Here is a 23,032-nt window from a genome sequence, read left to right as displayed (position 1 = left end):
ACAACACCAGTTTTTTTTTTTTAAATGTATTCATGGTATTCGGACCAACATTCAGCCCAAGATGCTGCTGCTCCTTGCTTAGTTTGACAGCCAACCGAAGGCTCAGTCAGCTGAATGCACTACAGCAGATCTCTCCTGTCTGAATATACCAAATCTCCAGCAGGTGGCTTTTACTGGATATTTCATTTCTCAGGAACTAATTTGCATTCGAAGACCATCTCTCTCCTCACTCAACGGAAAAGTTACTCTCATTTAACTTTAACATTCTATATTACTATTAAAAGCAGCCTTTAAACACATGGGTTCTAAAAATTAATTTTCCATTGCTAATTTTAAAATACACTCCACTCCTAGCTCTTAAAGTCTAAAAAACACACTTAATGGCCTTCTGCTATTTGTCATAGAATATATCCTAGCACTATGTCACAAAGATAGTCTATACAAAAAGGTCCCATTGATTTAAAATCAAATTATGAATTCAACATTTTATGCAGTGTACAAGGCTAATTTCTAAGCAATTTATTGTTCTAATATTTGTAAAGAAATATTTAAAACTGAAATACCTCATACAAAGTGAGCATTCAAAATCGGATGGATCTACAAGTTCACTGGGAATCTCTCTCGACGCTTTGAAATTGTCAAATGGCAAGGGTACAAATTCATCTAGAAAAAAATGGTAATCTTTTTAAAGCTACTGTAAATACACCAAATGAAATTTGTAGCTCCCTTCTAATGGTCTCACTTTTAGCACAGCTAAATTTTGACTAGTTCAAGAGTTACAAAATATTCCTTCATTTCATATTGGGAAATTGAAAGATGAAATGATCAATAAATATTTTAGAACACTAACTCCTACCGCCAACCAGAAAGGCATCAGGGATGCTGTGCACATGCACACGGCCTGCAGTGCAGCTGCTGGCACATGTGCAACTGATCCTGATGCCTTCTGGTCGACAACAGGAGTTACAGCGATCATAGAATTGGAGCACAGGGGGTGGCCATTTGGCCCACCATCTGTATGCACCTTATGTCTGAATCACGTGAATGTGCCATGTTTATCTCAGTCAATTTTTGCCATTATAAATTCTAACACACTCAATTATCATGCAAAACGCCCATATAAATTTGCAACACCTCATTTGCACTATTTGACCACATGGCAGTTTTCTAACTACACTGTAAACACTTCACAAATCCACTGAATAAGCTTGCAAATCTCCACCCACCACTGTTTTATCTGCGGCGCAAAAATGAGAGTCCAAGTATAAAAGTGACTAAGTCAGGGAAACACTCCAAAAAAAAACATCAAACCTTTTTTAGCCATTTTGCTGGGTGTTTTGAAGCTCTGACAGATATCTGTCTCATGTGATAGCTTTCTCTTTTGGCTGCCGTTAGTGAAACTAGGTGGAACTGCTTCAGCTGGCACAGGGGTTTCATCTGGTGTAGCCTTGGATTTTTTCAATATTTGACTTGATGTATTTGGCTCTTGTGTTGAAATTTTGTTCATTTTGGAAAATACCTAGCAGGGAGGAAAAAAAATTCAAGGTACATCACAATTTGAAAGCCAAACTCATGTGGATATACACTTACATGTTTTTAAGAACATAGACAAAAGTTTAGTTGACATTATAGTTTAAGATTCATTCCTACAAATCTAAGTCATTGATGTATAAGTCACCAAATTACTGTGCTCAAACCAAAATTTCCTGCAGATACATTAGTTTCATCTCCACTCAGTCTACAAGCATCTAGAGGCTAAAATCAGGTTGATTTTAATCAGCTTGCCACTTGTACAGCAACCACATGTTCCATTTGGGTCAACCCTTTCTAAAGCGCAATACCTTACATTACCTATCATTTATTACAGTTACCTATTTCAAATTGTCAAGTGGGACTAACTAGACTCAACCCATCCAATCTTGGATTTGGTCCAGGATAAAACAGATAATCACAATGAAGTTCTCTAGGCATTACTGAAGAAAATAGAATACAACATGCTATTTGTTGAGTCTGAACTTAACCAGTTTCCTGTTTGCACTAAAATATATTTAATGTTTGTAGACACTTTCAAAAGTTAGAACATATACCTCAGAAGGTCCAGCAACTGTACAGTCTCTGGCAACTGGTGCAGAACTAAAAGTGCTAAGAAAAGTAGGTTTAGGTCTTATGCAAGATGATTGCGATCGCATGCTGGTTGGTAGAGAATCCGGCATATTCTCCAAGACAGGTGAAAACATATCACACAAGATCTATGACAGAAATGAAAGTCAATATCTTATTCGATCATCCCATAAGGGTACACAATAAAAAGTCAAACATTTTGAAAACATTTGGGCTGCCAAACACACCGACCAACTCTCATATATGAGTTGATGAGCAATACTTAGCCAAGTAGCTAGATGGGCCATATGGCAAACTTATTTCCTTTCCAAGTAAAAAAGAGAGATCACTTTTAGTCTCATTCTACTTTTGTTGCGATTTGTGTTTAATGTTAGCTGACCAGTGAGCAGCACAGGTGCAAGTTAGCACACCTGTACCTCACTAAGAATTTATTTGGTTGAACAGCTCAAATAGTCAGGAGAATAAAGGAATTAACATAAATTACCTTTTGTGCTTCTAGTTTTATGGAATTCCAGTCTGGTCTTAAAGCTATGCAGTATAAATACTCCTTTAAAGCTTCTTCAGTTCTACCCATTTTAACAAGAGCTTGAGCTTTCCAAAAATGCCCCTATCAGGAAAGCAGGTACAAAAAAATAACTGAACAGTGAGAGCAGGGTCAATTGTGCCATTTAAAAGATACAGAAATTTCTAAGCCAAACCAAAAAAAAACTTCTATGATGTAATGTGTTACCTTTGTCTTTAGTGGTTTAAGTGTACACGCTACATCTCCATCACAAAGTGCTTCCTTGTATTTTCCTGTAGTTATATGTAGCTCGGCACGGTAACACCTCATCATGTAGTCTTGGGGTACTGAGGAAATATATTAAGGATAAAGTGTTTTAATGTCAAATTAAATATGGTTGACTATATCATTTTTTTCAGTAGCATTTAAGAATTTGACTTGTACATCACACAGCTGGCAACAGGTTTGTGTATATTCAAAAGATTTTGATTTGTATTAATGCAGACAACTGTAGAGTCTGCCTGAAGTCTAACCACCAGTTTTTGAATAAGCTCTACTTTTTCCATAAATAGCAACAACTAGTTAGTTATTTTCCTCATTATAAAAAGCCCCATACATTCTACTTGGAATGGAGGCAAAATACATCTTCTTCTAGCCAGGACAGTCCAAACTACCAGATTCTTGTATTACTACAATTCAAGATATGACTAATTGCAGAAAACTAATGAAACCAACTCTGCCCCACCATCCACACCACCACCCCTCAAATGCCTGGCAAGTAAATGCTTAGAACAAAAAATGACTAAATATATTCATGACTGTAACAATTGGAGGTGCGAATTTCAGTAAACATAAATGTTAAGCAGAACTGTCTGCTGGGGAGAAAGTGCTTTAGCCTGTGCTACCAAGTTGCAAAAGCTGGCACTCAGGATTAAAAACTTCATGCAGATTAAGGTTTAATAAAGCAAAATTATCTTCAGAAGTTGTCAGAAAACAGAAACCCAGCATGTTATTTAAAGTTGTAAAACTATAGCATTGTCAACTCACATAAAGTTCCCAAATTTCAAGCATTTTAATGCACAGAATCATAACCATGCACTACCAACATGTAGAACATCTGATATATTACAACTAAATTTCATCAATTTGGGCATCTAAACAACACAGTGCTACATTTTTTTTAAAAATACAACTTTTGGTGCTTTTTTGTGCAAAATGTTGGTCTGCTCTTTATAAATACATGTTTAAAATGGTCTGTTGCACAAATACTTGCGAGTAGGTTATCATCCAGTTAAACTGAAATAAAGCATATTTCCTGGAAAGCTGATTAAACACAATCAGGATTAAATTAAAAGCAAAAAACTGCGGATGCTGGAAATCCAAAACAAAAACAAAAATACCTGGAAAAACTCAGTAGGTCTGGCAGCATCTGTGGAGAGAAGCACAGTTAACGTTTCGAGTCCGCATGACTCTTTAACAGAACAGGATTAAATTAACTATGTTCAGAACAAGCACAGGATACTCTCAAACTGGTCTGCAGCCAGACCAAGACAAATCAAAAAGGAAAAGGAAAAATTATTGAACTTTATAAACATTCATTAAAATACAATCTGCAGGACAGCACCTATCACTTTATATTTACATGCCAAAAAGCTCTATTATTAAATTTAGAGAATGTGCAACATACCGATTTTTAAATTGGCTGCATTTAGTGACAATGGTCACTCCATTTTTAATTACACTTAAAATTTCCTTCTTGTAGCTAATAGTCTACACTGGGCAGCTCTTCCAGTGCCTGGCGCTTCAGGTCTAAGGAACAGATCTGAAATGTTAAGTCCGTTTCTCTCTCCACAGATACTGCCAGACCAGCTGAGCATTTCCATTATTTTCTATTTTATACTCAAGAGAGTCAATGTTTAACAACAGCAATTCACATGAACATGGGACATTTTCCCATGTTAAATGCACTGAGATAGGTTTTAAAGGAGGCAATTCCAGAGCATGGCCTGGATGGCAGAAGGCAAGGCACCAAAAGTGGATGGGATGCCTAAGTGGTCAGGGTTGAAAAAAAGTTTTTGGGAGGATTGTAGGGCTGCAGGTGGTTGCAGACAGGGAAGGATAAGTCACAGGATGAAAACTGGTGGACCAGGTGGCAACGTAGGTCAATATGCATAAGTGGTGGGCAGGAGTGGAAGGAGCAGAGGAGAGCACCTCAAGGAACCAGTCAGAAACGGAAATAAAAGCCTGGAGTTAACTTTGCACTCTAGGATGAGCCTGAACTTTTGACGGTGGGGTTGGCTTAAACTTGATCATGGAATACATTAGGTTCATAGCTTTAGAGTACTGATGAAAGGTATTGAGCTGAAACATTTAATTGATTCCCCCACAAATGATGCCAGACCTGCTGGGTATTTCCTGCACTGTTTTTATTTCAGATTTCCAGCATCCACTGTATTTTGCTAGGATACTGTTTGGGGATTTTTTTCATTAGAAATTAAAATTACCAAATCCCTTAGAATTGAGTGGAAGACAAATCTCCCCCCCGACATCCAAATCACAAAATCCTGTTCGACTATTATTGTGCTAAAATGGGAGTTACCTGTTCTCAACTTTACACAGACAGCAATAATCTGTGTAAAGTTGCCAAATTCTCATGGCTGACTTCAAAGGTGGCAAGTTTTTACCTCAAATAAAAAAGGTCTTCAGTAGTCATCCATAGCCAATCCAGCAAAGCTATTCTGGTTTGCCACCAATATATGAGGCCCACACACTGGGAACCTGCAGCCTCTGCATCTCACTTGTTTAACTTAAAAGCAATTTTAGCCTACAAAAGGTCTTGTGGTGCAGTGGATGGCATCACTGCCTTGCAGCCAGGAGCTCTGATTCAAGACCCAGTCCAGGATTTGATAGCCAAGGAAGGTGCTTTCATAACAGCCAAACAGGTCAAGTATCAACTTGTAAATCCTTCCAACGTATGCCAATGGCAGGCAGTAAGAACAGGAGATTTTCCTAGTCAGTCATGTGATAGAAAGAAATTGGAGCCCCTGCCATCACTATCCATTGCTCTATCCACAGCATACACGTAAAAGTATATGCTCCAACAGCAACTCTGACACTTCGGTGGGACCGGATGGCTGAGTTGGCCGGACAGCAGTGTGGATCAGACAGGTGCCAACAGCATGGAGTTCGACAGCAATTCTGGGTGGGGGAGATCCAAACCCGCCTCTTTGCCCTACTAGTGGCGGATGCTGCTGCGCTGTGGGTCCGACCTGTCTTCAGACAGAGAATTCAAGCAGTAGCAGCAGCCTACGAAGGTTGAAATTCCTTAATAAGCCCGACAGCCCAGGCAGTTCACCAATAGGCAATTATCTGCAGAGCTATGGACGTGTTACATTTCAGTCTTTGCAATGATGGGTCACTCATTTTAGCTATGTTACTACACAAGTAACTATACCTTTATCATAGCTAAAAATTTAGGGCTAATCACTCTGAACTTTGCACAGATATTGATACAATCTATGGAGCTTAAAATATAAACAGTCGATGTATTTGAAAAATCTTCTGCAGGAGTAATAGCCTTGGCTTAGTCAGATGGCCATGGGTTCAAGCTCCACTACAGACCCCAGGGCACACAATCCAGGCTGGCAATTCAGTGCAATACTGTGTAAGTGCTGCACTGTAGGTGGTACTATCTTTTGACAAACGTTAAACAAAGACTGCATCAGTCTGCTCAGATGGATATAATAAACCAAACACCTTATAAGCAAGGGAGGCAAATACAACACATTTTGTTCAACTGCATTTTAACCATTCAACGCGACAGTTTTTGACTTACTTGTAGCAGTCTCACGTTTGTGAGAGATATAGGGATAAAGAGTTTGTCTGTGGGAACTTTTAAACGTTCACTATATAATGAAACACACTCAAACAAATTCCCATTCAACTGACTAATTTTCATCTCTTCCAAACATTTTACCAGAACAGGGTTGACCGTGTTCAGCTGAGTTAAAACTTCTAAACTTAATCACAGTCAAGTCTATGGAAGAAAGCTTTTCTCACTAATCCACTTCTTAAAATGCACTCAATCCTTCACTTCCTTGTGAAATAATCTTTGCTCCACTGATCATGTAGGCTTCTATTTAGTATATAGAATTCACAAAAACAAACTCAAACTTAACAGAAAACACATGCGCTAAACCCACGAGGGAAAATGCATTTGATTGGAAGGTCAGTAATTGGACACAGACTTGAATGCCATGTCATACCAGCCTAAATGTCACAAGGGAAAGAAAAAGATTAGGTGTTATGCAAAAGTTAATATTCTAACTTGAAGACGACCATTCAGTTGAGTAACATAAACCAGAATTTTCCCCGAATAGCACCTAGTGTGGTGGCAGGTGTGAAAAAAAGACATTTTACCCTCCAACTGCATGACAGGTATCGTCCACTACCCATCTCATTAATTATGCAGCCACAGCAAATGCCTTATCTTTGGCAGGCGGCCCCTGAATCACCTGCCACGGTATTACCTCACTCCTGGTGCCATATCTAAATTGCAGCCACACAGAGTTCTCAATGCTTTCAGTCCAGGATTGCTCCAGTGAAGACATGACCTTGAAAGCCAAGAAGAGCTCAGTGACCAGTCACTGGAATACTTTGGAGGTCCACCATGATGTCCTCTACGCCCGCTCTGGCAGGAGGTCCAGCAATTGTACCACTCCAGCTTGGGAGGCTGTGGTGGTCAGTGCTAATGCTGCGTGAAGAGATTGGCTATCCAGTGCAGAAAGAGGGTGAATGATCACATCGGTGCTGCCAGGACAAGTCAACCTTCTCATCTCTCGAAACTCACACACTCAAGCCCATCACACATTCACTGGCATCTTTTGGAACATCACCACTCACTCTCACACACACCCTCACCTCCTCCGAAGACTGCTTCTTTAGCCCTCACCATCTTGAGGCCATTTGCACAGTTCGTGTGCCCCACACACATCCTGAGATACCCCCTTCCTCTCCCCCAGTATAGCCCTCGTCCTGCGGTCCCTTCCCTTGCCCGAGGCCACTTCTCCTCCTTCCAAGAACAAGACCTAGCGCTGCAGCCATTGCAAAGCCACCCCCATCTTACCACTGGTCTGGTAGCTAGAGACTTGCCCATGAGCACCCCACCTCCTAAAAGCGGTGTGGCGCTGCCTGTGAAGCCTGGCGCTGATGACCATGAGTGCTGCCCGAAGCAAGGTAGGCAAGCAAACCTCAAAGTCCTAAGCGAAGTGCAGGTCACCAGGTGCACATCGTTTATGTACAGTTGAAATACTTGTGAGCTCATGGTCTAGCATGGGGGAGGGGATGATTCTGGCAAGCAGGGCTCAAAATGAGATTCTAATGTATTGAAATTAGCTTCCTGATATGCAGGGCAGGAGACATGGCCCGTCATTGATGGATGGAGTGGATGATCGTAAACCGCTTTAACGACGTGAAACCGTTTTTTTTGTAATCGCCTGATATCTTCCGCTCATGCCTGCTATGACGCCAACCGCAAACAGGGGTGGTAAATCCCAGCTATAGCCTTTCATATTTGTTAAGTTTAGCAGAATTTATCAGTAACATTTGCTTTTATTTTACATTTCCCTTTGCAGGCTAGCCCCCTCCTGCACTAATGAAAACCAGATTTTTGCATCTTTGCAACAGAACATACCAAGCTGAGGACTGAGAATTCTGTGCTCTTTTTAAACTATGACTTAACAATCTCTTTTCCTATGTCAAAAAAGATGTCTGGTGAAAAATAGCAGTTTTCCTTCGAGTACTAATGGAAACTTTCAGAAATAGGAAGTGCCATCCTTGGGAATGTCGTGATGTTTATTCACATAGAAAAGGCTGAAAAGTACATTAGAAGTTATCTAAAACTTAGGGAACTGAGGGGTCACCAGCACCATGGAAAGGTATAATTCTTGCTCTAGCATTGGTCACTTGCAAATAAAATCTGGCCTTGGTTAATAAGTGAAATTCCTACTCAAGCTAAGATAATTTACATTTAAATACCTTCACTGATGAATTCTTATTCCCGCTGGAAATAAAAGAAAAATTACTACACTACATAATTTTAAATTCTATTTTTTAAAAAACCCTCCAGGATAAGCATATACAGAATCACAGTGCAAAAGAGGCCCTTCGGCCCATCGAGTCGACACATGAGAAACACCTGACCTACCTACCTAATCCCATTTACCAGCACTTGGCCCATAGCCCTAAATATTATGATGTGCCAAGTGCTTGTCCAGGTACTTTTTAAAGGATGTGAGGCAACCCACCTCCACCACGCTCCCATGCAGCGCATTACAGACTGTCATTACCCTCTGGGTAAAAATGTTTTTCCTCACATCCCCCCTAAACCTCCTGCCCCTCACCTTCAACTTATGCCCACTCGTGACTGACCCTTCAACTAAGGGGAACAGCTGCTCCCTATCCACCCTGTTCGTGCCCCTCAATCTTGTACACCTCAATCAGGTCGCCCCTCAGTCTTCTCTGCTCCAACAAATACAACCCAAGTCCATCCAACCTCTCTTCATAACTTAAATGTTTCATCCCAGGCAACATCCTGGTGAGTCTCCTCTGCACCCCCTCCAGTGCAATCACATCCTTCCTATAATGTGGCGACTAGAACTGCACAGTACTCCAGCTGTGGCCTCACCAAGGTTCTATACAACTCCAACATGACCTCCCTCCTTTTGTAATCTATGCTTCGATTGATAAAGGCAAATGTCCCATATGCCTTTTTCACCACCCCACCAATAAGCCCCTCTGCCTTCAGAGATCTATGAACACACACGCCTAGGTCCCTTTGTTCCTCAGAACTTCCTAGTGTCATGCCATTCATTGAATACTTCCTTGTCAAATTACTCCTTTCAAATTGTATCACCTCTCACTTTTCAGGGTTAAATTCCATCTGCCACTTATCTGCCCATTTGACCATCCCATCTATATCTTCCTGTAGCCCAAGACACTCAACCTCACTATTGACCATCCAGCCAATCTTCGTGTCAACCGCAAACTTACTAATCCTACCCCCCACATAGTCATCTATGTCGTTTATATAAATGACAAATAATAGGGGACCCAGCACAGATCCCTGTGGTACACCACTGGACACTGGCTTCCAGTCACTAAAGCATCCTTCTGATATCACCCTCTGTCTCCTACAACTAAGCCAAGTTTGAATCCACCTTATCAAATTACCCTGTATCCCATGTGCATTTGCCTTCTTTATAAGACTCCCATGTGGGACCTTGTCAAAGGCTTTGCTGAAATCCATATAAACTACATCAACTGCACTACCCTCATCTACACACCTGGTCACCTCCTCAAAAAATTCAATCAAAGTTGTTAGGCATGACCTCCCTCTGACAAATCTATGCTGACTACCCCTGATCAAACCTTGCCTCTCCAAGTGGAGATAGATTCTCTCCTTCAGAATTTTCTACAATAGTTTCCCTACCACTGACATGAGACTCACTGGTCCGAAGTTCCCTGGCTTCTCTACAACACTTCTTAAATAGTGGAACATTAGCTGTTCTCCAATCCTCTGGCACCTCCCCCTTGGCCAGAGGGGGATTAAAAATTTGGGTCAGAGCCCCTGCGATCTCCTCCCTTGCCTCCCTCAGCAGTCTGGGCCTGGAGATTTGTCCACTTGTAAGCCTGCCAACACCTTCAATACCTTGTCACTCCCTATATCAATTTGCTCAAGAACCTCACAGTCCCTCTCCCCACGTTCCATACCTTCACCCTCATTCTCTTGGGTGAAGACGGAAGTGAAGTATCCACTCAACACTCTACCAATGTCATCTGGTTCCACCCATAGATTGCCCCCTTGGTCCCGAATGGGCCCTACTCTTTCCCTGGTTATCCTCTTATAGAACATTTTGGGATTTTCCCTACTTTTACCAGCCAGAGCTTTCTCATACCCCCTCTATGCTCTCCTAATTGCCTTCTTAAGCTCCACCCTGCACTTTCTGTACTCCACTAATACCGCTGCTGATTTGTTCCCCTTGTACCTGCTAAAAGCCTCTCTTTTCCTTCTCATCGTATCCTGAATATCTCTGGTCATCCATGGTTCTTTGGGCTTGTTACTCCTTCCAATCACCCTAGAGGAAACATGTTGAGCCTGTACCCTCCCCATTTCTTTTTTGAACGCCCCCCCCCAATGCTCTTCTGTAGATTTCCCCACAAGTAGCTGTTCTGAGTCTACCTTGGCCAGATCCTGCCTCATTTTACTAAAATCCGCTCTCCCCCAATCCAAAACATTTTTTGCAACTTGTCCATTTCTTTGCCCATAACATTTTCTAATCATTGCACAAGTCACAATTTAACATTATAGACAGATTGTCTATAGACATTATTTAATATGGACTTCCAGAAAGCATTCCAACAAGACTTCACTTAAGAGATTAAACAAAAATGAGCACGAAATTAAGAGCAACCTATTGGCTTGGACAGGGTATTGGTTGGGAAATAGGAGTCAGAGTGTATAATGGGCATGCATGCAAATTAGCTAATTTTACCCATTCTTTCCTCCCCAACCTTTACGAGGACTTCAACTTTTTAATATTCCTTGGAAGAACGACGAGTGATCCGTTTATCTAAGTTTGCCGACAACAGAGTACTAAACAATATAGGTTAGAGCACAAAGTTTCAAAGGAATATTGATAGATTAAGTCAGCTGCAAAACTGTGGCAGACGGAGTTTAATTTGGCCAAGTGGAGGTCATCCACCTTGGACACAAAGTGAAGAGCAGAGAAATTTCCCAACCTCAAAAGCTGGGCCAAGATAGGTAAATTGAACATTTCAAAGCTGAAATTGATAGGCAAGGATATTCAAAGTTATGGAAGATAAATGGAGTTAAGATACACATCAGCCATAATCTAACTGACTGGCACAACAGGCTCAAGGGGCTGAATGACTTACTTCTGGTTCCGATAATTTATTTTGTTCAAAACATCTTAGTAATTACAGAAATAATGCACCTGTTACAAAAGTGTCATCAGAATGAGGAGACTATTCTGCAAGTGCACTGTTTCCAAAAGCAAAGCAAAATATTGCCATTAATCCCACTTATATGCTTGTAAGAAAATAAAATTCACTATGGTTGGTTTTCAAATACCAGGTACATCTAGAAGACACCAACTCTTTTACTAGCTAGAGATGTCATAATTGTGCCTATTTTTTAAAAATGCTCCTACCAAATTCAGTCAAATCCAGCAAAAAAAGAACATTTGAGAATGCATTACCTTATAATACTTCAATCTTTGGGTTAACTAAAATATCCAATAACAGGGGCACAAGTTAAATGATGCTCACTACAGAATTATATTTCACTGCAGATTAACTACTTGGGTTCAGTTGGCTCATCTTCAGATCTCACCAAAGAGGGTCCACAAAAATTTTAAAAACCCAGTTACTATTTATTCATGCAAAAGTTCAACAAGAATCATTTCACTAAAAAAAATGATTTAAGCTACATATTTAATTTCAGCTCCTATATTTATACACGAGTTTCATCTCCTTCTGAGATATCTTTTCTGGTCTCATTCTGACCTTGAGCTTTCCCGAATTTAATCATTCCACCACTGGTGTCTGTGCCTTCAGCTGCCAAGGCCCCCAGCTCTGGAATTCCCTCCCTCAATCTCTCTTTTCTCCCTTAAGATGCTCCTTAAAAGCTGTCCCTGACCAAGCTCTTGGCCATCTGCCCGAATAGCTCCTTATGTGGTTTGGTGTCAAAGTTTGCTTTCAAACGCTCCTGTGGGCGTGGTCACTACCTTAAATACACGATCTAAATACAAGCTGCTGCTGTTGCTATTTCAGCCAGTTACGTAAATGAAACAAGTAGGTCACTCGGGTTTTAGCTGCCCTACTCCAGATCCGGAACAACCCCCACAAAACATTTTTATGTAATCTGTCCTCAGCAGAGGAAAAGACAGTCATCCTTCCCCGTGCCCAGATAGAGTAAACGTCCCCGGGTCTTACCCAGAGACAGGGCCTGCTCACAGAGCCCCAGGGCAGCAGAGTAATCCCCGCTCCTGACCAGCGCAGCCGCCTCCAGCTGCAGCCGCCGGGCGCGGCACTCGGACGGGAACCACTTTTCTAGCAAGTTGCACAGAACCACATTGAGCCTGAAACTGGATTCGGGGGAGGCCCCGCTCCCAGCCCTAGGCCGCACGGACACCGGCAGCTGGCAGAGTTGGCACTCGGTCACCGTCTCCTCCTCCACGCATCTCCGGCAGAAAGTGTGTCCGCACGGCAGCGACACGGGCTCAAAGAGCAGCTCCAGGCAGACTTGGCACCTCAGCGGGTCCGAGGGCGCCTCCTCCCCGGAGCCAGTCCCGGCGTGGTCCCCGGGGCTCTCAGCTGGGGCCCCGGCCCGGAGCCGGCAGGGAGGCTGCGGCCTCGACAGCGCCTCTTTGACGCGGATATTGGCGGCGATGCAGTCCAGCAGATGCTGCAGGTTCTCGGGCCTGAGCCGATCCAGATCCGCGGCGCTCTGGTAGGCCTCGAAGGCCTCAGTGAAGCGGCCACAACGGGCCAGAGCGTCGGCCTTGCTCAGGTAGAGAGGCCGCTGGGGGCCCAGCTCCAGCAGCTGGCACTCGTAGATATCGGCCGCCAGCTCGTAGTTCATCGCCCGGAAAGCCTCGTCCGCCAGCTCCAGCATCTCGGTACGAGCGGCCGGAGCCTCCATCACCCAGAACCTCCGAGACCCAGCCGACAAGTGAGGGGAGGGGGGGTGGTGGAGAGAGGACAGAGCCGCAAGCCGGCGCACCGAGCCGCTGCTGCCAGGAGATAACAGCCGCCCGCTCCCTTCCTCCGCCGCCTGGGCTTCTGACTCCGGTCTCCGCCCCCTCACCCAGTCATTGGGCCTCCCGCCCGCCTCCAGGACATTATATAACCGAGTGAGGCCGAGCAGCTGTTGTGTAAATACACGGAGCTGATAGCCCTGCGGCTTTAAAATTAGAACATTTCGTTTCGATCGGATTTATTCATGAGATAAAGGGTCAGCTTTACACGGCATTTTTTCCCCTCCAAATTATAGACAAAACGACTAAATGACTGGTATTCCTTTCCAGGAAATGGAATAGACCTGGAAATCTCAAACGAAAACACAAAAAGCTGGAAACGCGGAACAGGTCAACCAACAGCCGCCTTTCCGAACAACTTGGTAAAGGCTGCACCGGGTTGCCCCAGTGTTAGTAACAGTGAACCAGATGTACGTGTGCCCACCCCTCTTTTAAATGGGCACAATAAATAAAATAACCATAAAATAAACTTCCAACAAAAGGAAATGATACTATAATTCTACATTTGTAATACTAATCGAAAAGCAAAATACTGCCGATGCTGCAAATCTGAAATGAAAAACAGAAAATGCTGGAAATTCACGGCAAGTCAGGCAGCATCTACCGAGAGAGAAACAGAGTTAGTGTTTCAGGCCGTTAACGGAAACATTAACTCTATGTAGACCATAGATAATCTTAACTTGGTTGTTAGTGTAATTCTTAACACACTCAGCAAGTGCTGTCCATTAAGGGAATCGCATCTAATGTTAGACATTATGTTCTGAGTTTTTCAAGGATAGGCTGATTGAGTACAATCAGTACTCTGCCTATTGTGAACAGACAAAGGAATGTGTTGTTTGATAGGGTATTGACAATTGAATCCAGCATCACTGGACTTCTTCACCCATAATCATGTATATTTTTTGAAAACTAGGTACTGAGCATTCACTAAATTAGGTTATAAAATAAATAATATCAGTTAGCAGCCGCCTTCTTAAAGTTTCTTCTAAAATCTCATTTAGTTGGCTATATTTCGCATTTAATTTAGATATCCTTTTTCTGGCTTATAAATCCCTCAATAGCCTTGTCCACTTGCACTGCTATTTGTTTTAAACTCACTCGAGTGCCTCAAATCGGGGATGAATTCATATTTCCAGTACCCCCTCACAATGTCACTGAAACCAGAATCGATTTTGGAATGCAGGAACAAGCATTTAAGGCCATAATCCAGCTAGACCACCACACACCCCACTGTCCCTGATTTTAAGGACTATAATTAAAAGAATAGAGGCTTTCAAAAAAACATGCAGTTAAGATGCAACAAGATAATGTGGAACATGAAAGAAGGATAAAGGAACTAGGAAATGAGAAAAGCCACTGGTGGCAGACTATTGTTGATGTAAGAAAACACCTTTACTGAAAAACTATTTCACCTATTTTTGAATTGGTGAAATTGATAGCCACAATCATCATCTTTTTCATCATTTGTTACTTGAGGGTCCTCACTAGAAGGCCGCAAAATGCACATCTGACTTGAGCTGTCTCAAAAGTTGCCTCAAAATCAATGATCACTGTATCAGTGCTCCTGCATGTTGAACATCACTTGGAGGAAGCAATGAGGGTGGCAAGGGCGCAGAATGTATTCTGTATGGGGGACTTCAATATCCATCACCAAGAGTGGCTCGGTAGTACCATTACTGACCGAGCAGGCCAAGTCCTAAATGACATAGCTGCTAGACTGGGTCTGCAGCAGGTTGTGAGGGAACCAACAAGAGGGAAAAACATACTTGACCTCATCCTCACCAATCTGCCTGCCACAGATGCATCTGACCATGACAGTATCAGTAGGATGGACCACTGCAAAGTCATCGTGGAGACGAAGTCCTGTCTTCACATTGAGGATACCCTCCATCGTGTTGTGTCACTATGCTAAATGGGATAGCAGTGATCGGAGTGAAGAATCATCATGTCTGGCAGAGGGAAAGGAGGCAAAGGACTGGGTAACGGCGGAGCAAAGCGGCACCGCAAAGTGCTTCGTGATAATATCTAGGGCATCACCAAACCAGCTATCCGCCGCCTGGCTCGCCGTGGCGGTGTCAAGCGGATCTTGGGTTTGATCTATGAGGAAACTCACGGGGTGCTGAAGGTTTTCCTGGAGAATGTGATCAGGGATGCGGCCACCACCATTGGTGGTGGATAATTAAACAACTCACTGGAGGAGGAGACTCCACAAAAACCCCCATCCTCAATGATGGAAGAGCCCAGCGCAGCAGTGCGAAAGATAAGGCTGAAACATTCGCAACAATCTTCAGCCAGAAGTGCTGAGTGGATGATCCATCTTGGCCTCCTCCAGAGGTCCCCAGCATCACAGATGCCAGTCTTCAGCCAATTTGATTCACTTCACGTGATATCAAGAAACAGCTGAAGGCACTGAATACTGCAAAGGCTATGGGCCCTAACAATATTCCGGCAATAGTACTGAAGACTTGTGCTCCAGAACTTGCTGCGCCCCTAGCTAAACTGTTCCAGTACAGCTACAACACTGGCATCTACCTGGCTATGTGGAAAATTGCCCAGGTATGTCCTGTACACAAAAAGGACAAATCCAACCCGGCCAATTACCGCTACATCAGTCTACTCTCCGTCATCAGTAAAATAATGGAAGGGGTCATCAACAGTGCTATCAAGCAGAACTTACTCAGCAATAATCTGCTTACTGATGCCCAGTTTGGGTTCTGCCAGTGCCACTCAGCTCCTGACCTCATTACAGCCTTGGTTCAAACATGTACAAAAGAGCTGAACTTCTGAGGTGAGGTGAGAGTGACTGCCCTTGACATCAAGATAGCATTTGACTGAGTATGACATCAAGGAGCCCTAGCAAAACTGGAGTCAATGGGAATCAGAGGGGAAACTCTGCTGGCTGGAGTCATACCTATTACAAATGAAGATGATTGTGGTTGTTGGAGGTCAGTCATCTCAGCTCCAGGACATCACTGCAGGAGTTCCTCAGAGTACTGTCCTTGGCTCAACCATCTTCAGCTGCTTCATCAATGACCTTCCTTCCATCTTAAGGTCAGAAGTGGGGATGTACGCTGATGATTGCACAATGTTCAGCACCATTTGCAGCTCCTCAGATACTGAGGCAGTCCATGTCCAAATGCAGCAAGACCTGGATGATATCCAGGCTTGGGCTGACAAGTGGCAAGTAACATTCGCACCACTCAAGTGTCAGGCAATGACCATCTCCAATAAGAGAGTATCCAACCATTGCCCCTTGATATTCAATGGCAATACCATCACTGAATCCCCCACTATCAACATCCTGGGGGTTACCATTGACCAGAAACTGAACTGGACTAGCCATATAAATACTGTGACTACAAGAGCAGGTCAGAGGCTCAGAATCCTGCGACGAGTAACTCACCTCCTGACTTTCCAAAGCCTGTCCACCATCTACAAAGCACAAGTCAGGAGTGTGATGGAATACTCCCCACTTGCCTAGTTGAGTGCAGCTCCCACAACACTAAAGAAGCTGGACACCGTCCAGGACAAAGCAGCCCGCTTGATTGGCACCACATCCACAAACATTCACTCACTCCACCACCGACGCACAGTAGCAGCAGTGTCTACCATCTACAAGATGCACTGCAAGATTCACCAAGTCTCCTTAGATAGCACCTTGCAAATCCATGACCTCTACCACCTAGAAGGACAAGGGCAGCAGATTGATGGGAATGCCATCACCTGGAGGCTCCCCTCCAAGTAACTCGCCATCCTGGGTCAAAATCCTGGAACTCCCTTCCTAACAGCACTGTGGGTGTACCTACACCACATGGACTGCAGCGGTTCAAGAAGGCAGCTCACCACCACCTTCTCAAGGGCAACTAAGGATAGGCAATAAATGCTGACCCAGCCAGCGAAGCCCACATCCTGTGAATGAATAAAAATTTTTTTTAAAGGATCAAATAAGTAGTGCGGGATCAATAATATTGGCAATATATTTCACCTTTAATCCAGGGAAATATCAGTAGGCCTAGGTGGTAGGTTTTAGTTTAACTTGACCATTCATAAGAAGTTTTCACATTACATTTACTGTAGTAAGCTAACAAGGTCAAGACACCATTTTGTACTAACTTTGGGCCAAAGAAGCCATTTTGTAATCTCTAACTACGCAATCTGCAGAACCACACCCACGTGCTAATCAAGAATTACTGTACAATTAGTAGCCCGTTAGGAGCAGATGACTGAATAAGTAGTGGCTTCAATGATATAATTGAAGAATAAGTAATTAATCAGGTAATTATTAAGGCTGGATAATAATATTTGAAACTTAAGTCATTACCTGTTTTCTAAAGTACTGCTTTCAGCTTTGTGTGTGGGAAAGGAAGCAATCATAGATACCACTGAGCATGAATCTCCATTTTGTCCTTAGACACCTGGAACAGGTGCGTGGTAATGAATAGGAATTTATATAAATTCAGATAAGGGGAACATTATGAACAGTCTCATTGTTCTGCTCAGCAGAGCAATGTGTGCAAATGGCTAAACCCAATGAAATTAACAGAGTAACAACAATTGACTAGCAACAACAGACTTGATTCAAGATGAGGTAAGGTTAATTCAAGGGTTAAAAATGGGCGTTTTGAGAAACATCTTTACTGTCAGTCACGAGAGAGAGGGACTATAGTCATACTGGGGAAATTGCTGTCAATGAGGGAACCTGAGTTTGATTAATACTTCTACCTGGATTGTTAACCCAATCGAAGCATAAAAGTCTTTTGTGTATTTTGATAAGTATACCTTTTATAACTTTTCAAAATAAACTTTGATATTATTTGTTATTCCAAAGCGTTGTCTTTCCTTATGGTTGAGTCTTACCTGAGCTTAAGCAATTTAGGGTGTTGATTTGGAACTTAATAATGAGGTGCACACAACTAAATTAAACTAATTTACAGTTAATTTGAAATTCCCCTTTAAAACTTACAATCTCCAGCTATAATAGCCTTCTCAAGGCCCCTCCCTCTAACCAAACTTTCAGTCAACCTCTTTCTTCAACTCCCCCATCCCCATCTTCCTCTTCTGCGCCCCACATTGATTTTTCACATATGTATTGTGAAGTGCTGTTGTTTTAAAGAATATATTATTCTAGAGTTCTGATCTATTAAAATGCTAACTTCTACCTGATCCACACATATACATCTTACAAATCATTAAATTTCTGAAATTCTTCAATTTCTTAAATGAGTACAATCTTAGCTTCCTTAGTTTGATTTATGACCGTACACTAAAATCCAACAATCTAAGGCACCAACTGAGCAGCCACCTGCATTTATTAATGGAAACAGATTCTATTCATTTAACTTGTGACCACAAGAAATGAATCATGCACTTGCGAGCTCGCTATTTCATCAGCAGCCAAAATGCCTATGTGTTTTGACACTCGCAGGTGCTGTACTTGTTTGTGCCAGGGTCACAAATCAAGGGATGGATTCTAGGTGACAAGGGCTACCCTCTTCGCACATGGCTGATGATGTCCAACGGAAATCCTCGCAGTGAGGCAGAAGAGAGGTTCAATGCCAGTCACAGCACAACAAGGAACATCATAGAGCAAACCATCAGCCTGCTGAAGATTCGCTACCGCTGTCTCAATCGTTCTGCGGGTGCTCTCCAATAAAGGTGTCACAGATTGTCATTGTGTTCTGTGCACTGCATAACATTGCCAGGCAGAAAGATGGCAACATCAGCACAGAGGAAGAAGAGGAAGCGGAAGCCTCATCTGACAAGGAGGATGGGGAAGTAGAGGGTGACATGAAAGGGGTTCCAATCAGCAGGCTGCTGCTGATCTGTGAGCCATGCATGTTAATGCTTGGGAGGCAAGGGACCACCTCATACTGACCCTATTCGAACCAGCTGGTCACCATTAAGTGACATAAAATCAACAGCTTTACCTGCTTTCCATGGATGACACATATTGTTGCATATAAGACCTCACAATGTTCTTCCTTAGTCAACACACAGAGGCCCGCATCTCAATCTGTGAGTAAGCAGCCAGTGTCCCATAAACTCATGATATTAAACATCATATATCTCTGAAGGGGAAACATCATGAGGTCCTCATATGAAAGGGTACATGCTGAATAAAGTATAACAACATTTTAATGTGACACTAACGTTTCTTCCTTAACATAATAATATAAACACCAGTGCTATCCTACTGTGTGAAAATGAACTTTTTAAGACCCTCTTCAAAATCCACTTCTTTGATCGAGCATTTAGCAACCCCTCCTAATATCTGGTTCCTTGTGCCCTTTTTATTTTCCTTCTGCCTCCATGAAGCACCTTGGGATCTTTTCCGCATTAAAGGTGCTATATAAATGTATATTGCAATTGTGGTAATTGTAAAGCAATTGTAGGTAAGCCATGATAGAAAGAGCATTAAAGCCAGAGAGAAGGTATCGTGCATGTTCACCAGTATAATGCCAGGGACAGGAAACCATAGCTATGAGAAGAGAGTGCTAAAAGAAGATTTAACATAGGATTTTAAAACCACAGAGGTCTTTGATGAATTAAATGGGGAAACACATGATGTAGATTTTCACCTATATCACCTGGATGTAAAGTATCACCTGAATAGAGTGCTGGGTGAAAAAACAGGCAGCAAGGATTACATGCCCATAACAGACACAGTGACAGTTTCAAAAGCAAACATGGAAAGTAGGAGCAAGAGTAGGCCACTTGGCCCCTGAAACCTGCTCTGACATTCAATATGATTATGGCTGATCCTCTCTCTCAACGCTGTACTCCCGTGCTCTCCCCATACCACTTGATGCCTTTAAAGTCCAGAAATCTATCTATTTCCTTCTTAAATATATTCAGTGACTTGGTCTCTACAGTCTTCTGTGGTAGAGAATTCCATAGGTTCACCACCCTCTGAGTGAAGAAGTTTCTCCTCATCTTAGTCCTAAATGGCCTACCCTGTATCCTGAGACTGTGACCCCTTGTTCTAGACCCTCCTCATTGTTCACATTCCCAACAAATTTTGTGTCGTCAGCAAACTTGGAAATATTACATTTTGTTCCCTCACCCAAATCTTTGACATTTATCGTGAATAGCTAGGGCCCAAACACTGATCCCCATGGTACCCCACTAGTCACTGCCTGCCACACCGAAAAAGACCAGTTTATTCCTATCCTGTTTCCTGTCTGCTAACCAGTTCTCAATCCATGTCAATATATTATCCCCAATCCCATCTGCTTTAATTTTGCACACTAACCACTTCTGTGGGACTTTATTAACAGCTTTCTGAAAATCCAAATACACCACATTCACTGGTTCTCCCTTATCTATTCTGCCAGCTATGTCCTCAAAAAACTCTAGTAGGTTTGTCAAAAATGATGTTATGGTCACTGTTCCCTAAAGGACCCCGCACAACAAGATTATTAATTAAACCCTTCTCATTGCACAATACCAAATCTAGGATAACCTGTTCCCTAGTTGGTTCCTCAACATACTGGTCTAAAACACCATCTCTTACACACTCCAGGAGTATTATTGCTAATTTGGTTTGCCCAGTCTATATGTAGATTAAAGTCACCCATGATTATTGTAGCACCCTTGTTACATGCATCTCTAGTTTCCTGTTTAAATCCATCCCCTACCTTATCACTATTGTTTGGAGGCTTATAAACAACTCCCACTGATGTTCTCAGCCTCTTGTTGCTTCTTAGCTCCATCCGGACTGATTCTGAGCCAATATTCCCTCTCACTATCACACTGATTTCATCCTTAACTAACAACGCCTCACCACCTCCTTTTCCTTTTTGCCTGTCTGTCCTAAATATTGAGTACCCTTGGATATTCAGTTCCCAGCCTTGGTCATCCTGCAGCCATGTCTCCGTAATGGCAATCATATCGTACCCATTCACATTTATTTGGGCTGTTGATTCATCTACCTTACTGCAAATGCTTTGTGCATTCAGATACAATGCCTTTAGACTTGTCCTTTAAACATTTTTACACATTTTTTTATACTATGACCCTATTTGCTGCCAGCCCTTATTTCCTCTGCCTTCCACTTTTGCTTTCTACTTTTCAGCCTTTCATTCCTATCTTTGTTTCCCACTTGTGTCTCCCTGCTGAGGTTCCCATACCCCTGCCAACCTAGTTTAAACCTTCCCCCACAGTACTAGCAAATCACCCTGCGAGGATATTGGTCCTGGTCCTGCTGGGGTGCAACTCGTCCAGCTCGTACAGGCCCCACCTTCCCCAGAATCGGTCCCAATGCCTCAGGAACCTAAATCGCTCCCTCCTACACCATCTTTCCAGCTAAACATTCATCTGGTCTATTCTCCTATTCCTGATCTCGCTAGCACGAGGCACTGGGAGTAATCCTGAGATTACTACCTTTGAGGTCCTGCTTTTTAATTTATTCCCTAGCTCCTTATATTCTGCTTTCAGGACCTCAACCTCCCTATATTCTGCTTTCAGGACCTCTTCTTACCTATGTCATTATGGACCATGACCTCTGACTAGTCACCCTCCCCCTTCAAATGTCCTGCAGCCGCTCAGTGACATCTCTGACCCTGGCACCAGGGAGGCAACATACCAGCCTGGTCTTATGTCGGCGGCTGCCGAAATGTCTATCCATTCCTCTTATGATAGAATCCCCTTTCACTATTGCCTCCCAGTCTTTCTTTCCTCCCCTGTGCAGTTGAGCCACTTGTGGTGCCATGGACTTGGCTCTTGCTGCATTCCCCTGAGAAACCACCTCCCCCAGCAGTATCCAAAACGGAAAATCTGTTGGAGAGGAGAGGGACCTGCCTAGTGCTTTTACTCTGTCTGGCGGTCATCCATTCCCTTTCTGCCTGTGCACTCTTTACCTGCAGTGTGACCACCTCACTGTACATGCCATCCACAAAGATCTCATGCTGCAGATGCTGGAAATCTGAAATAAAAACAGAAAATGACGGAAATACTCAGTAGGTTAGGCAGTATCTGTGGAGAATGACAGAGTTAATGTTTCAGGTCAATGACCTTTCACCAGAGATCATCGACCTGAAATTTAACTCTTTTTTTCTCCACAGATGCTACTTGTCCCACCCAGTTTCAATCTAAGTTAATGGACCTTTAGGATCCGATCCTAATGGAGAGGCAGAGAGGGTACATAGAAGCCTGACCATGGGAAAATAACTCTGCAAGTCCGGAGGTATGTAGGCCTTCCCACAAGGAAAAAATAGTTTGGACCAGTACTCTTAATTCCCAGTGTTTACTGGTGTTCCATTTTAAGTTATACAAGACCAGCTCAGAGCAGTATTCTTGTTTCCATGTTTTACTGTTTTTTCCTTCTGGGTTGCCAATTTTAACAGCAGGACCTCATTTGAATAATTTTGGGCAGACGCTGCCTGACAGTCAACTAGAATGACTGCCTGGCTGCTGTGTGATAACAGAATCCAGTGGAAGGAGGCTGTAGCCTGGGCAGTCAGTAGTTAGGGATAGTTTCGTGATGCAATGGGAAACAGGGAACCAAAAGATCAGAGCCATGAACAGGACTGGGTAAGCGGCAACCAAATGATCAGGGCTATGATTGCATGAT

General features: G+C 42.9%; 1 protein-coding gene across 3 annotated transcripts in view; it reads right to left on the bottom strand.

The window, feature by feature from the left end:
* The window catches only part of lonrf2 (LON peptidase N-terminal domain and ring finger 2), a 38,883-nt gene extending 25,371 nt beyond the window's left edge, over positions 1-13,512 (bottom strand). The window contains exons 1-6 of one of the 3 annotated variants that reach the window (XM_078545647.1): positions 12,638-13,512; positions 2,852-2,970; positions 2,606-2,728; positions 2,088-2,249; positions 1,312-1,519; positions 564-663 (exon numbers count right to left, since the gene is read on the bottom strand). In XM_078545647.1, coding sequence (XP_078401773.1) covers positions 564-663; positions 1,312-1,519; positions 2,088-2,249; positions 2,606-2,728; positions 2,852-2,970; positions 12,638-13,346 — 1,421 coding nt within the window. In that variant the 5' untranslated portion in view covers positions 13,347-13,512. The remainder of the gene's footprint in view (positions 1-563; positions 664-1,311; positions 1,520-2,087; positions 2,250-2,605; positions 2,729-2,851; positions 2,971-12,637) is intronic. The other 2 variants (XM_078545645.1, XM_078545646.1) reach the window with 2 other exon arrangements.
* Between the last annotated feature and the right edge of the window lie 9,520 nt (positions 13,513-23,032).

The sequence above is a fragment of the Cetorhinus maximus genome, chromosome 7, assembly GCF_964194155.1.
Source record: "Cetorhinus maximus chromosome 7, sCetMax3.hap1.1, whole genome shotgun sequence".
In the NCBI taxonomy this organism is placed as follows: domain Eukaryota; kingdom Metazoa; phylum Chordata; class Chondrichthyes; order Lamniformes; family Cetorhinidae; genus Cetorhinus; species Cetorhinus maximus.
This window is presented reverse-complemented; position numbering and strand designations above follow the sequence as displayed.